General features: G+C 30.2%; 1 protein-coding gene across 1 annotated transcript in view; it reads left to right on the top strand.

The window, feature by feature from the left end:
• The window catches only part of LOC129229533 (sodium channel protein para-like), a 180,100-nt gene that overhangs the window by 150,241 nt on the left and 12,216 nt on the right, over window positions 1–17,643 (top strand). The window contains 2 exon segments of the mRNA XM_054863858.1: window positions 459–632; window positions 8,012–8,134. Of these exon segments, the coding sequence (XP_054719833.1) occupies window positions 459–632; window positions 8,012–8,134 (297 nt within the window).

Below are 17,643 nucleotides of genomic sequence, written 5' to 3'. Positions count from 1 at the left end.
TTTTTTTTTTTTTTTGGAAAAATTGCTTTTTGTGAGCCATGGGAAGTCATGGATTTCAAAATTCTAAGCATAGCAGATACCCTGCTGTTGCAGAAGTTGATATTTGTGAATGAAAAACTTCTAGATTAATCATCTTACCTCTTCATTTAACCTAACCTTTTTTTTCCTCTAATTTCCATCTCGTATGATTTGTATTTTCTACATTTATTAATTAGGAATAAATGTCTTGTGGTCATGAGTAGTACATACATCCAGTATTTCTAGATAAGGGTTAAATGTCATCGCAAGAAATTCATATAATTATTCATTATTTTTTGTTTTTGAACTGTTTTTGAATTTGAATGTCTAAGTTTTCAACTGTTTTTATCTTAAAATAAGTTATGAATTATTTTCTATAACTCAAACTAGTATTTTTGTTTTAGTCCTAAAGTATTTTATTTGTTTATATATATTTTTAGGCGGCTGAAGATGTAAATTTGAAATATAGAGTATGGCTCAAGGAATCATTACAGTACATGGATAAAGCATTCACTATTCTTTTTCTTTTTGAGATGTTGCTCAAATGGTTAGCTTTTGGTTTTAAAAAATATTTTACAAATGCTTGGTGCTGGCTTGACTTTGTCATTGTTTTGGTAAGTCTATAAATGTAGTATTGTTACTTTCGAGTGTGTTTACATAAGAAATATTTTTACTGTGTATTTCTGAGCAAAACACTTGTGGTGAATCGTTATGTAATTCGGTTAACTGGTTCCGTATTTCAGAAATATTTTTCAGGGCATTTAGACTCATTAATTTATGAAATCCTAATGAATTAAAGCAATGGTATATTGTGAGTGGGTGCTTGTACATGAAGTGATCTTATTTTTTAATAAATATTTTTGAGTGTTTGTTTCTTTATATTTTTGCATTTTATGTCTGAATTTAGGTCGTTTCTTTGCAAAACAAGAATTTTTGTGCATTTTATTTTGGATTATATTATCTGATAATTGTAAATGATAAAAAGGAAGGGGGGAAGGATTTTTTTCTTTCTTTTCTTCCTGAACTATTATAAAAAAGGAAAAATAGTATGCTATACATATAATACATTAGTAATATCTAAGTTACTGACTATTAAGGAATGTAAGATGTACAGTTTAATTTTTAGTGCAAAGGAAAGTATTTTCTTTATGCTTGTTCTTTTTTGCTTTGTAAATTATTGAATATACTACTGCATTATTGAATTACTTTCTTCGTCATATTATTTTTAAAAATATAATGAAAAAAGTAGTAGGAGGGTACTTTTTTGAAAGATTGAGGAACTTTTTTTGGGGGAGGGTTGGCTACTGATGCACTGCATATCATGAAAAACTAAATCACTAAATCGAACAGCAAAAGTACTTCTTATGTCTTCTGGATGTGAATGTGGGAACACTTCTCATCTGTTGAGAGTTACTGTGTGAAGTTAACGTTTAGCAAATATAGGATCCTAAAGTAATATAAAAAGGAAAATTTTTTATTACTCTTTTAAGTTATTTTGTAAAATTTTTTATGTAAAAAACTATAAATATATGTTCCATATATTGCAGGTTTTACCTTTATGTGTAGTTAAGTTCAAAAGTTCACTGAACTCTGCTCAGACATGCCATCATTTGGTGGGAATTTTGTTTTACATTGCCGCTGAAAATGTTCCTGGATTAATTGACAGTTGTAGGAACCAATAATTTCTAATGCACTAATTTTGAAATTTGATGACTGTAAATTTGCTCTATGCAATTGATATATATATATATATATATATATATATATATATATATATAATTTTTTTTTTTTCTTTCTAATGCTCTTTGATCCCAGTAGCAAAATAAAATTAGGCTTATTATAATAATATTGGTTTTGGTCCAACTAAGCCACTGGTCTGATTAACCGATGGTCCAACTAAACAGATTCCACTGTATTTGGAATTCATAAAAACTGCAATTAAAAACAATCACCTATAAACACTAAATATTCTGAAAAATAAGCCATAATAGCTAGAGCTGGTAATAGGTTTTATGTTGCTACAAGATAAAACTATGATTAAATTGCATTCTCAGAGTCAGGAGCAATTTTATTAATAAAACGATTTTGTCAATAGATCTAAAACTTTTAGTATTATCACCAATTCATTGACCAAAGTATCTATAATACTGCTCATACCAGTTGTTTGTAAATTCTTCATGGTTGCTTATTAATCACTTTTACTAGTCGACCCGTGCGGAACTCCGCACTGTGCTTCGAATCGTTTCATAAGGTATTTCGCTCTTTAAGAATTTCAAAGGAAGAACATTATGAAGAAGAACCGAAAAAAAAGTAAGCGCAGAAGAGAAGGCATGCAATTTAAAGACATCAGTAACAAAACCTCGTTAAATACAAAGTTGTGATAATTGATCATCGCTCACCTTTTGGTCGTACATATTTTCAATTCAAACATAAATATCATTAAAAGTGTGGCTGAGTAGTGACTCGTGAAAAAGCAATAATTGTGCATGTAAAAAAACAGGTTGTGGCAAATACAGTCTTGCCCATGTGAGCATCTGACGGGAAAAAAAGAAACATTAAAGAGATATTTATTAGCACGGATTCGAATTGGCGCCATTCTGATTAACAGCCCGACACCCCAACAAACCTAGCAATTGCGCCTTTCCTTTCGAAAGCTATTCATTGAAGGAATGCGTAGTAAAAAACAGTAAAAAAGCTCTTTGCCAAAAAAATAATAATAATAATAATATCATGCTTCTATGTTTTGTCATTCACCAGCATAATACGATTTCAAATTATTCTCAAAGCATGGAATTTGATTAAAGAATGACAAAAATCTCACGTAGCAATTGAAACGAATATTCTAGAGAAGTAATAAATTAGATTGAAAATAAGTGTTTTTATCTTTGAATATTGAACTATTTCACATAGAAGGTTGCTTTAACCGTTACGGCTTAAATGCCCGCACATGTTTCTCTTTTAATCGAACACTTAAAATTCAAAACCAAAACCAGTTGAACTGAGTCCGTTTTTTAAGTGTAATTTTTCGAACGTAGACAAAATGTATTTTTTTTTTCAGGAGAAAGCAGAGGAGTAGAAGATGATTTCTTGCTAATGAAGTTGATAATAATTTTAATGCTTTATATCGTATTCGCGTGAATAAAAAATTAAAGGTTTACTGGGTGAAACTCGTAGTTTTAATTTGGCGTAGTATTTTTTCATTTGTACAAAAGGTCAAACACTGCTATTAGAATCATCTACATTTCAGCATACAATGAAAATGTTTTTCTGCACAAAAAGGATTTCCTTTAGGTAAATCTAATACTTTTTTATGCTTGCATTATGCTGAGTGGTCTGGATGTAGTCAAAGCTTAAAAAAAAGGAAGACTACCCTTCGATTAACAGTCAACTTATCCGAATGATAACTGTAGCCTGCATAAAGGAGTCGAAACACCAAGTAGCATTCCTAATGCATTTATTTTATTACGTTTGTATGTAAATAGTACATGTAATGCGTAATACTAATATAAATTTGATATTATATCGGACAACCCAAACTTGCCCGAAGTTCAGATAGTTTATAGCCAAACGCTCTACCTAAAAAAACTTATCAATGTAACCGAACAACTAAGTCCAGTGCTTTTAAGCTTTATTAAAATATGAACATACACACAGGCTTTTTTTTTTTTGCCGAAAGCGACGTAAAAAATGGAAAACTGCATTAGAACTTTGCTTTTAAAAAATGCATAAGAACTACAGGCTGCATCGAGGTTTTGAAACAGCAAGGGGCGTTTTCAAAAACTTGATTTTTCGACCGTAAGTCTATTTTTCTTCATTAGCCAGCCTGATAAGTTTTAAAATGAGAAGGGAATAATATATAAGATAAGATATTGAAGAAACATTTTTTTATTCTTGAATTTTTTTACAATTTGTTACCGCAGGCTGCTTGAACCGTTATGACTTAGATGGCAGCACGTGTTCATCAGTTAACAGCATGGTTAAAATACAAAATAAATTGAACTATACTCTTTTTTAAGCGTAGCTTTTAGAATGTAATAAAAATGTGATAAAGGATTTTTTTTTTTTTTTTTGCAAAAAGAAGAAAAAATATATATTTTACCCTTAAAATTGAGGTAGTAATTTTTTTATTTGTACAATGAGTCAAAAACTCATTAGAAGAATATATATTTCAATATGCGATTTATTATTTTTTTTCTGAACAAAAAACAATTCTATTGTAGTCTGAAATCTTAAACCTGTTCTTATATTTTCGCTTACATTATGCTTTAATTTTCTTACCAGAGCCAAAGCTTAAAAAAAAAAAAAAAACGTACAATTCCGAAATAATTTAGCACAAAGTCACTTCAAGTTTTCTTATCAGCAAGGAGCGTTTCCTTCTCATTTATTCTATTCCTTCATAGTTGTTATTCACTTAATTAAGTGTTCACGTAATGCGCGATATTTCTCTAATTTTTTGTTGCAGATTGTCCGGACGTGGGCCCGAACACGCATTCTCCTAGTTACGAAGAGAACGCTCTGCCGATCAAGCTATTCAGCTCTGTCGGTCGTAGCGCAAATTAAAGTTATAAGTTTAACCGAAAACCTCATTCTGGTTCTTTAAAACAGGTTTTTTTGCTGAAAAAAACAATTTTTAGACCGTGGGTCTATTTTTCGTCAGTAGCCAGCACCATAAGCTTTAAAATAAGGCGTAAATCAAAGAAATCGATCAAGAATTGAGGAAAATCTGGCGTAGAAACCAAAAACAGGCTACAGAAATAATATATAAGGATTATGTCTAGATTAAAGCTAAAAAAGCAATTTTAAGCTTTTTTTATGGTATTGTTAGGGGAAGAAGATTTAGAAGCCCTTCTCCATTCTAAAAATATTTTAAAGCTCAATTAGGCAACAATTAATATACATTGGAGCAGTTTGTTTCACACCTGAAGTAGTTTGAAATTGAAACGCCAAAATAAATTGTACAAAAAAAGGGTGAATATTATGTAAATTGAAAAAAAAAGCTAGAACATTTTCTCCAGAAATATTAGAAATTAGAGTACTAAAAATGCAATTTTAAGTAATCTTTGATGACATTAGGGGAAGCGAGGGCTCACCCAACAAAATTTTCCGAAATTAGAGGCCTAAAAAGTTTTAGGCTCTCTTTGTCAAAGTATTGCAGTATTTAAAATCTCCAAAAAAAAATTCGGTTTTATCCAGTGCAAGTTTTGACCTCATTGAGGAAGGAGGCGGGGGGGGGGGGGGGGGGGGGGGGGGGGGGGGGGGGGGGGGGGGCTATAGCCCTGTTAGTTTCAGAACAAAGTAAATTATATAATTATGTGAATTTGAAACTGATAACTTCAGATTTAAAAAAACTTGATACCATTAGAATGAAGCTATTTCCTCTAAGTCTTCTCATGGTATTGCAAATCACATTGTAATCTGTTGTACGTTTTGGCCGAATGGGAGAAGGAGCTACAGTTCATTTATCCCCCCCCCCCCTTCAACTCACCATTAATCCATCACGGTGTATATATTTATTTAAATATAATACATATTCAAATTCGGAAAAGTATTGAAGTATTTGAAATCTTTGAACTTTCGGTTTTGTTAAAGTTTATCTACTGTAAGTTCGGACCTCAAGGGGGGGGGGGGCTATCACCCCTCTTTGGATCCGCCACTGATGACAAAGTTACAAGGAATCCTTTTTTCCACGGCCGCCAAGAGCAAAGGCCCTTGTCACTTAAGTCGCTGGACACCTCCCAAGAAACTTGTCAAATTTATACTACTTTGATTCAAAGCCAGGCCCTCTAGTTTTCAACTAATCTTACATGGCTCTCTTCGGCACTACCTTTTTCAATGCAAAGGAAATGAGTTTATTAATTAAAAGACATACAACAAAGAAATAAGGCTAAAAAAAAACACTTTAAAAAGTAAAAATAGTGGATAAACCAAACAACCAATGAGAAAATTATAAACCTATTGAAAAGCCAATGGGAATGTAGACATCCTATGAAAGCTTCCTCAGTGGTACAAAATTTGCACAGGATATAAATAGATTCTTTCTGGTTTACTAATGATAAGAATGTGAAGAACAGTTGAATTGATTATTTCAGAAAAAACGTAAGTCCAATGGATTTTCATAGGACTTAGGCCTTTTCTGAAATAATCGATCCAGTTAAATCAATCATTGTGATTGAAAACCATATGATTTTCATGGCAAAGATAGATATCATGCTGTTTCTCTTATTAATCTGAGCTTAATGCATTTAAAGATGTTTTGATATTAACTTAATAAGCTCTGCCACCTTTCTTAGGTCTCCATGTTTAACCTGGCGGTGGGATTAGCTGGCTATGCCAATATTCCTGCCTTTAAAACTATGCGCACTCTTCGAGCACTCCGCCCTCTTCGTGCTATGTCACGACTGGAGGGGATGAGAGTAAGTAAGATGGTTCCAGTGTTTACATGATGGCAGTGGCTCATTTTCAGTTTGGTCAAATGATGGTTGAAAAATGAACTTCTGTTGAAAATGGAGATATGGCCATACTTTAGCTGTGTTTGTTTTCTAATCAAAAGTTAATCGTTATGGTAATGATATTTGAGAAATTACACACTTATTTTATTATATTCATTGTAAGTTAATTGCTAGAAGATTTAACCAGTTTTCTGTTTATTTACTTTTAAATGAACCTCCGTTTTTAAAAATATAACAGATATGTATGCTAGTTGATTTAAAAAAACGTTATGTCTAATGACAAATACAAATGTGATGACCAACAACAGCCACTGGGCTAGCTAGGCTGCTCCAAATCAGTTTTTAGTTCCCAATGAAGATCAATTGTCCTCTTAAAGTTATATACCCCTTTACTCATTACAGCCTTTTTTGGTAAGCTGTTTCAAGTCTAGTCATCAAATATATCATTTCTGTTGACCATTAACTTGTAACTCCTTGAAAAATATTCTAATGTCACATTAGAAGCTTCAGAAACTAATTTAAAAGCTTTTCACTTAAATACCAAATATTCGGGCAAAAGCTATTGGTTGATTTACACTACAGTTAAAGTTAAGAAGAGGTGTGGACAGAAAAATCATTTGCCATCCTCCTAAAAATATATAGTTTTATGTATATATTTTAGCAACATAAATGATGAAAACGTGAATTGAGTTATTAAATTGATCTGTACAATTATCTATATTTCAAATCATTTTAATTCAAAAACAGTAATTTCTAGTTCATGCTATCAAGCAGTGAAATGCTTAAGTAAAACCAAAAGTTTTTCCTCATTCTCATTAATTGAACCTTTCTTTTATTTTTTCTTTATTTTTCTTTTTGTAAACTAGCACACTGGTTTTTTCAAAGTAATAACATAAATTGTGAACCATTTTGATGTTAAATGCTGTATTAGGAGCAAGTTCTGATTTTATCTTTAAAAAATATATGGAATCAATGTGTACACAACAAAAATTTTGTAATGCAAGAAAACCACACAGCTGTAGAAAAAAAAACCTCAACGCGTTTTCCATGAATGTGATTGAGTTGAACAACAGAAGTTCATAAAAAAAAATTTATTGTATTTTCGCTTAAAAATATAATTATGTTTCTTTCAGCCACAATGCAATCAAAGCACTGGAATCTCAATATATGTAGACAATAAATGTGCGTGTCGTGACGTGTTTGGCCTGTGCTGTCCTTTCAAAAGGAAAAATGTTTCTTTGATCTTCTTCTCAACCACTTCATAGAAACATTTTTCTTTAACGGTGAGAGATAATACAGCAAATTTACATGCAGTGCTGAAGCCACTATAATTAACCTTTTTCATCTTTATCATTATCGCATTTTTGGACTAAGTTTTTGCAGCCGACATCAACCGGCCTATCCTCGGAAAATGTACTTCCAAAATGTTGACGACTACAAGTGGTAAATTTGAGCAGTACTCAAACTTCACTATAGAGCTCTTTGATCCTTTCATGAAGACTATTGTGCCCCTTGAGAAAGCTAACATGATTCTTGTCCACCAGGTTTCAGTGGTTAATCTTGTAGCCGGTTTTCTTGGGGCTGCAAACATTCAAGCCTTCAAGACGATGCGTACACTTCGTGCTCTTCGGCCTTTAAGAGCTCTATCGCGCTTCCAGGGGATGAGGGTAAATATATGTAGCCGTAGCTTTTGACAATTGTAGCATGCATGGCTTCGGGGTTGATCCCAGCTTTGAATCATTTGCATTTGCTTAGAAGCATGCTTTTCTATTTCTCTCTTTATACTATTTCCTGATTTTTTGGTTCTTCCTTTTGCTGAGCAACTCACTTGATTTGACTGTATTCTTCGTAAGTGATGTTTCTCCTCATATTTATACAGTGAGTTCAAAAATTGTGCCCATATAAATCATTTTGAAATACTTGAAACTAAGAATAATTGTTTCACTCACTATAATTAATTTCTCTCCTTCAAACTTTAAGTACATGTGTTTAGTTTCATGATATAGCATTAAAAAAATCTAGAAATAATTTCTAAGAGCAAACTGAATTAATTATGCCTAACTTTAACGACTTACTATATTTAATTATCATTTCTTCTTAATTTCTAATTTTTAAAATGTTGCATGTTGCAAAAATGCTTTGAAGAAGGTACACACCAGCATTTTACTTGATCATGCTAATTTCACTGCCTTCTAAGAAAACACATGATAGCAAGCTAAGACCTTTTATTAATATTTCTATTTACATTTTTCGCCAAATCTTCAATGTTTCAGTATACAGGGTGTTCTGTTTTAACCTGCAAGACCTTTATTTTCGCAACCGTTGGTCCTAGATGCATACTTCCAATTGCAAAAATGTTCAAAATCAGATGCAGAGTTCAGACATTGAAACTTTCAAGCAAACATCAAAATGAGTAAGAAAATAAAAATAATTAACTTTTTACACGGGCGCTAGGTCCCCTAACTCATATTTAGGGAAATATTCTCCATTGAAAAATAGTTCCAACACAAAAAAGTTTAAAATTAGTACGACCAATGACCCACAGCTTTTTGTGACTTACACTACTTTTCACTCGCCGTCAGTAACACCTTTTGGGGGAAAATATAGCAGTTAAAAAGTGTTTAAAGTTATATGTGTGCATAGAGTGTGGTTTTTTGAATTGTTCGAGGTTTTTCAGTGTGTTTTTGCGTATCAAGTCATAACGTTTGCGTTTATTGTTGAATAACAATGAAAAATATAAATACTTTGTGTTTTTTACTTTGACAACCTGCCATTCTTCTTAAAGGGCGTAAGTTTCAATCTCATCTTCTGTATGGTCTCTTAAAAACTTTAAACTGGAATATCTCCTTGAGTTTTGGTCGCACAAATGTCAAGTTTTTTGTGTCAGTAATAGTTTTTAAAAGAGATTATTTCTCTAAATATAAGTTAGGGGACCTGGGACCCGTATAAAAAGTTAATTTTTTTATTTTTTGACTCAGGTTTATTTTTGCTTCATAGTTTCAATATCTTAACACTGCATATGATTTTGAACATTTTTGCAACTGGAAGTATGCATCTAGGACTAACGTTTGCGAAAATAGAGGCTTTGCAGGTTAAAATGGAAAACCCTGTATAACTTAACAATGAATACAATTCAATCTTATCACTAAGTAATGAAACATGTCTATTGTTTGTTTTTTCTGTTCCTAAAACATAAGAATTGCTAGTCATTCTGCTATAGAAAAAATGATTAAAAATACAAACTATTTACTCAATAAACTATACATCAAGTCTAAGTCTTGCCCATATCATTCATTTCCTGGCATTTCAAACTTTAAGAATTGCAAAATGGATTTGCATGGTAAACACGTTATCTTAAATGTTAAAAATGATAGTTTTAGAAACTTAGAACATCATTTAAAATTAAATATAGCCTTTGCATAGGGCAATCGTATTTTGATTTATCTCGTGAGTGTATAAAATGCAATTTTTGAACCACTGTCATATGAAAATTAAAATTGTAAACTGTACTCTCTGTGTGAAAGGATGTTATATGCTTGGTGTGAATGTATCCTAACTATGCATTTAAATGTGCTTAATTTTAATTTTTGTCGAAGAATTTAGTTTGAAATCTTAACAATTTCTATTTTTAAACTAATTTGCATTTATTGAGAAAGTTAAACTTTTTCTAATTGTAAAAAAATGCAGTAAAGATATGCAATTGGTTTTTTTCATGAGTTAGGTTGAATTATTCATTGTAACATTTTTTAATTGAAAAAAAAAGTAATAATAACAACAGAGTGCCCTTCTTAGCAACAAAGGCTAAAATTTTTAAATGCACTATTCCAGAAGCTTACATGTATTACTATGCAGTAAACAATGTGTACCAGTGAACCACTCTCAAATTAAAATCTTTTGAAGAAAGTTTGAATATGTTAAACTCTTAATATTATTTTGTAATTCTGGTTGTTCTTTCAAAAAAACTTCCATAAATAGAAATTTCATTCTTTTAAAGCTGTATTTGAAAGCATTTCTAAAACCTATTTCTAGAGGCATAATTAACATTGCAACAAATTTTTCAATGTTTATTTTTTTTTAATTATAATTATTTTTTAATGAAAAGTGTCATGAGTATTATTCTTTGTTCTGTAGATACCATTGTAGAAACACAAAAAGTAAATAAATAAAAAATTAAAAAACAATATTAACTCTTTACCAGCTTGTGTGTGCAAAAGCTTATGTATGCTCATTGTTCTTTATAATTGTTGGGAAAAATCAGTTTTCTTCCAAAAAGAAAAATTATCAACTAGGCCTAACCTGATCGGTCTTAGTTCACTTGTAAATCTTGAATGAAAATCCGGTTCTCTTTTAAAACTATCTTTTAAGATTTAGAAGAAAATTGTTTACAAAGAAGAAATACTCTATTTGGTGGAGGGATGAAAAAATGTGGTATATGTTTTTTAAGAATACCTATTTTGATCATAGTTTAATAAAATTGTAACTGTTAAACTAGTTGAGCTGACATTACAGCTTTTTTTTTTTTTTTTTGAATCTTTGTACGCCTTTACCGCTCATTTTGGCAATTGTTCACTCTGAATGTTTTCTATTGATTATTTTGACATCACTTGTCATGCACCCTATTTTTCTAGAACGAGAAAAAATTTTAAAATTAGAAACTTGATTTAAAAACTGGTCTTTCGTATGAAGGTGCTGAGGGCTGCTCTTCAAGGCACAATTTTATCTTATGCACTAATTAATACTTATTTAGCTGATTCTTAAAGTTTATTTCTAAGGATTCATTTTTTAGCTTAGTTCCCTTAACCATTCTTTAAGTTAAAGCAACAGTAAAATTGAAAATCATATTCATAGGAGATTTTTAAGTTATTTGAAAGCAAATACATAATTGTATTGTCTTGTAATATTATTTTATCAAATCATACTTGTTGACAGTTACTTAATGCTGTTTAGTTGTTTTAAAATGTTGACATAAGATGCCTAAATAATACTTTTTTCCTATTCCTTTGGAATAAAAGTTTTTTAAGTAATGTCATGAATCTGAATTCTTAAAATTTCGATTGAAATTCTCAACACAAATTTATGCTGAGCCCCAATTTATTAATAAAGCATCTAAATTCAATATAAAGTGGCTTTTTTAAATGTGAACAAGCTATATAATCAGTTTATATGAAAGTCAATGATAAGTGTGTCTCATATGAACAAGTACTTGTAGTCATTTTATCACAAAAATTCATACTTTTATAAACATTTATTGCATTTTGATGGTAAAGACTTTTAATTACATCAATATTAGCGTGGTTTATTAAACAAATAGTTATATTATCTTGCGTATAATGAAGAATTTAGGAAAAACAGAAACTATAATTGAACATTTTTGGGAATGAAAAGTTGAAGTTTAAAAATATTGAAATTGAGATCTAATAGCTTCAAAAAGTTTGAAAACTGATTTTTCTATCCTTTCTGTGAATTTCCTGTGGGTTGCATGAAAGCTTGCACGTTTGTGCTCTACAATCCCCTGGACTTCGGAAGAACAGTTTAACCATGTATTGCATGCCAGAAAATGGCTGATGTAGGATGTTGGTGAGTATGATAGAAATGGTTATGAAGAAGGTAGGTTTTGTAATAGTTTGCAATTATTTATTTGACTACAGCATGAAGAGTAGAAGACTTTAGGAATTAGATTATTTGTTTTCACACAATTGATAGTGCACTTTTGCATTTAACTAAACTGAAAAAAAGTAATAAAAATATTAAAAGAAAAAAAAAACAAATGCCCAACATTTCTACCTCATCGTTTTATTATTTCTATTATTTAAAGAGAAAACAGCAGCATTAATATATAATGTATTTGATAGAAATAATTGTAAAAATATTAACACAATTTTTGTGCTAGAATTTTATTCTTGTTTATTTTATTTATTCAATTCAACTATTTTTTTTTCACATGTTTACAGTATTTTCTTGTTCTACATTTGCCTAATAATTCCAAAACTCAAGTTTCCTTGATATACCTTTCATTTATTTATTTTGGTATTTTTATTTTTTAAAACCACAATGTTCAAATTGAGTTGGATTTCGAAACAATTATTATCAATAAGATTTCTCTCAAGCCAAAATTAAAGCGGTTTTTTTAATGCTTTTTTTTTTATTGATCAGTATTACTGAAGAGAAGAATTCTGAAGAGAGGAGGAGAGTTCTCATTCAATTTAAAAGAGATTCCTTTAAAATTGACGCTATTTTTGATGCATGGAATACAATTATGCATATTGATATAACTCTTTTGTTTTTAATTTTTTTTTACTCCAAATATTAAAGTTGTAAGCAAGCCTATCATTTTGTTCAAAATATAGATAGCTATTTCCATTAATTATCAAAAGATAACAATCAGTTCTTCCATGTGTTTCTGATGTAATTTAATTATTTCTGATTAATTAAGAGCTTAAAAATGTTTTTCATATTTTAAGAACCAATTTTTCATCCCCCCCCCCTTTTGCATTTCTTATATCAGTATTTCTTAAATTGTGTTCCATGGAACCCCAGGGTTCCACGGAGCTCTATCAGGGGTTTGACGAGACTTGCATGCTTTCTTTTCACACTTTTCAAATTTGTCCCTTAAAAATTGAGGAAAATAATGCCTCTTCAAAATTTAAAATAAGTTTACTTTTACGTTCAAATACGAGCCACTATAGGAATAATTTTATTTGTCGCCAAAAATAATTCAAATTTTAGGCTATCAAAAGTAACCTGAAACTCTGTGCCTATAAGATTTAATCTTCGAAATTTTTCCAAGATCAATCCTAAAATACCTTCTCACCTAATTGCTCTAATGATCACCTAAAATCAGGGGTGCTCCCCCCCTAGAGCAAGGGTGCATCCCCCTAATTATCATGAAGACCCCCTCCCCAAAAAGATAGAGCCCTCCCCCCCCCAAAAAAAAATGAAAAAAAAAATCAAATCAAAGCCCCTTCACTCCAAAAAATTTGATAGTTCAGTTTGCATCATGACACCCCCCCCCCCCCTTTAGCTGGGTAACCCTGCAAAAAATTGTGGTTCAAAAACTTCAAGTTCGAAACATTTTTGGAAGAAGCTATTGACTTCCTAATATCTCCCTTCCCCCCACCCCCAAATGAACTTCACCAGTGACTTCAATGCTGAAAAATTTTCGGGAGGGCACCCCAAACCTCCTTTCCTATAACATTACAAACATTGCTTAAAATTACAATTTTTGACTTCAGTGTCAAATATTTCGCTCTTGATACTAGCCCCTCTTCTAGCATCTATGGCAGCAGTTGCAAGAACAATTTCAACATTTACAGGGTTTGTACGCTCCTTACAAACTCCTTCTTTTTAAGAAAAGAAAATAAGGGCCCTTAAAACTCCTGAATTTTGTTATTATCTCCTTACAAACCCCTTATTTTTTTTATTTTGCATATCCTTAAAGATTTTCTTCTACTACCAATCTGATACAAGTGAATACATTATACCTAATTATACCAGAATTCCGGTATTTTTTTTGTCTGTTAATACCAGAAATCCGATTTTTTGATTCTACTATTTTTTTCCCCACATCCGAAATTTTTTTTCCTTACTCTAAATTTCTGATGATTATGACGGTCATTATTAATAAGATACATCTTGTAGACTTTTTAAAGTACCACACATTTTAATTTTTTTTTTTTTTTACTTTAATAAATTCTTTCATTTGACATTTTTAGACTTTTGATGCTTTCATTCTGATCAAAGCAATCTCTTTTTATCCGAAATGAGAATCGAGTTTTTATGATTTTTGATGCTTATTATGCTTTTTTAGAGGGCAAATAAATGAAATTTCTTTTTATTCCTATAATAATCACAAAATTAAAATTTTCAAACGAAATTCTGTGTCCTTTATGAGAGTCAAAAAATTAAAATCTAGATCGCTGGTTTAATTTGACTTTTGCTTCAATGTCATCGAGTTTTTTAATAATACATTTATTGTAGAACTCTAAAATACAATTCTAAAATAATTTACTTAAATTCTTTTATGTGCCGTTCTTTTTTCTTTTAACGTGTTCACTTCGAAAATTGCAATCTCTTTGCCTCCGTCACGGGGATAAGATTTTTTTGCATTTGTGACATTTACTATACCTTGTGAAGAGGCAAAAAAATTAAGTTATATTATTATTTTTGTTAAAATCATTAAATTAAAAAGTTTTTAACGAAATTCATAGCCTTTAAGAGTGTTGAATGTCAGAAAGTTAAGTATGGAATCGCTGGCTGAAATTTATTTTTGTTTCAACTACTTAAGTGTTTTAATTCATACATAATATGTAGTTGGCAGGGTTTGTGGGGGGGGGGGGGTCGATTAAAAAAGATTTTTTTTAATCGAAAAGACTTTTTTTTAATTTTAATTAATTCTTTTTTAGTTTTAAAATTTTGTAGACATTAATTACTTAACATTTATAAATTAGTATTTTATGCAATAGACGAAAAAGCAACTTCCTAGCTAAACAGTGGTACCACTATTTCCTAGAATTATAATTTTCATAGTTTTTAGAAGAAAAATTCTTAAAATTTAGCAGTTTTCTATGTTTATCAGCTTAGAGTCACAAAAGTTTTGGAATGGTCCACAAAATATTGATCCACTTTGAAGAGTAATGTAATTTGTACAATTTTACAAAATGATCCTTAATATTTAAATTGAATTTTCTGTATTTCAATTTCGTATGAGTAACCTTATGTTTTTAAAATATTCCAAAATCAAACACAAGCTTCGCCGAAATTTGTTTGTTCTGTTTGAGGATTGTCCTTTTGTATCCTGTAAATATTTCAATTATTCTGATAGTTGGAAGTTATTTTGGCCTCTATTACTTTAAGTCGACTTATAGTTCTTATTTTAACAATTATTTTATTTTTTAAAGTCTTTTTTTTTTTTTTTTTTTTGGTTAAGAAATTGTTAGTATGTATGTGTTTTGTTTTTGAGAAAATACTAATTTTCAATCAACTTCACTTATTTTTTTACTTAATTTCAAAAGGAAATATATTTTAATGGTTAACTCCCGCCCTCCTTTGCATTTGAATTTGATTCCGAGTTGGCTCAAGTCTAAGAAGCAGTAAATGCATATTGTACTGTAAATTTCGTGTGTTTGTGCATTCAATGTAAACTTTTTAAAACCTGCATCTTTAAACAAGAAACTAGTCCTTAAAAAGTAAAATGAACTCCTGCAAAACTCCTTACTTTTAATTTTTCAAAGTTAACTATGAACCCTGATTTAACGAATGAGTACCAATTTAAGGAGCAGTCCTGGTCAAGAGCATCTGAATGGTCTAGCTCCGTCTGATGTCAACACAAAGTAACGTAAACTATTTACACTATTGTAGGTAAAACACATCAGTATTTCTTTTCCTAACTATGAAAATATTTCAATAATATAATTCATGCTTAAAGTCTGAGGTAATTTATCCCTTTTGAAAATACTTGGAATCACAAATGGAAGTGTACTGGTATTTTACAATCACTTACAATGATTAGCAGTTGTCAATAATTAACCTGATCTTTTATGAAGTATATTTAATTAACAATTTAATGACACAGTCTCTTTGAGGTACAAACCTTGCCCCCCTTCCCCCTTAACAGAATCTTGGCTAAGCCTGGCCAGGGGTTCCACAAAAAAAGTGAGCATTTAAAAGGGTTCCACTAATCAAAGAACTTAAGAAACCCTGTCTTACACCTTTTTTTTTCTTCTAGTCCTCTAAATACATTTTAAAATATTAAAGTGCACTATCAATTGTAGAAGACAAATTAGTGTTGGTGAGGTGAAGCATCTGTAGTGGTAGAAAGGCACTGCATAAGAGATAATTGTAGATTAGTAGGTTTATTAAAATTATCTTTCACCAAATTTTGCCTTATGTTATATTTTTATATTGAACTTATCATTTTTTACATCTTAAACTAATATGCATGTTTGCTTGTTTTCTATTGTTTAATGAATGATGATTTCATTATGCTACATTTATTATGAATTGTATAAGATATATATTATTACAAACTGTATAAAGTTAATGCTAAAGCTTTTCATATTGTCAAAGTTTGTTCTATTTTTTCATTACTATGTTTGACTTTTAATAAGATGTTTTTTATGTGTATTGCATAAATTTTTTGTGTGTATAAAAACAATCAATGGCGCGTTTCCAAAATACGTCAATAAATCGATATAATGTAGCATGTTTGCTAGGGTGGGTCACCGTCCTATGGTAAAAAAAAAGTTTCCGATTTCCTTTGGGGAAGGCAAGAAAAAGGTGCCAAATGACGTTTTAAGGTTATGTATAAAATTTCATTCGATTTGGAGATCATTTTCTGCCTCTGAATTGGATTTGAAAAACCTGTATTTAACTAAAAAATATATTTTTATTAAAAAACTGAAATAAAAAATTACAAATATATATATAACAACCTAAGATTGTCCAAGTATTAATCATTTATTTACAAAAACATATATGAAAATCATTACCTTACAAAATTAAAAATATTACAAGTCGGGCACAACTTCAGAATTTTTTTTAATGACGTTGAATTCCAGGGGTTTCTGGACTCATCTCATAAGTTCTATTTATCTGTTAGATTTGAAATACTATTAATAGACCAATTATGTTTTTCTAACAATTGTATGTGATATTACTACACTTCATGGATGAATCTTTTACATATATCTAAAACTGTTACAATCTCTTAAATAAACTTTTACTTGTAATGGAGCATTTTCTTTGGTGAATTTTAAAGGTATTGTTCTTAATTTTCCAGTTTTCTTTTTATTATATACATATTTTTAAAATCAAGTCGATTATTTTTAAATTTCATTTCATCTACTCTAAACCAAACTTTTGTAAAGGTGTAAACAATGTCAAATTAGAAAAAAAAATTTAAACATAAATGAACTGAAAATGAAGATTTTCAACTTAAGTTTAAAAACAAAGTTTGGATCTGTAAACAAGATAAATAATAGATAATAAAAAAATTAGTTTAAAATCAGTTACCTAAAAGATGCATCATTGATTATGTTAATGTATACTTCACCATTACTATTTTTGTCAGAAATAGAAAAATTTGCTCATCAGAAAAAACTGAATGAAACAAACTCTTGTTTGAATCTTACAAAAAACAGTAAAGTCTTGTTACAACAAACTTCAACGGACCACAAAT

The sequence above is a fragment of the Uloborus diversus genome, chromosome 1 (genome assembly GCF_026930045.1).
Source record: "Uloborus diversus isolate 005 chromosome 1, Udiv.v.3.1, whole genome shotgun sequence".
Classification (NCBI taxonomy): Eukaryota; Metazoa; Arthropoda; class Arachnida; order Araneae; family Uloboridae; genus Uloborus; species Uloborus diversus.
This window is presented reverse-complemented; position numbering and strand designations above follow the sequence as displayed.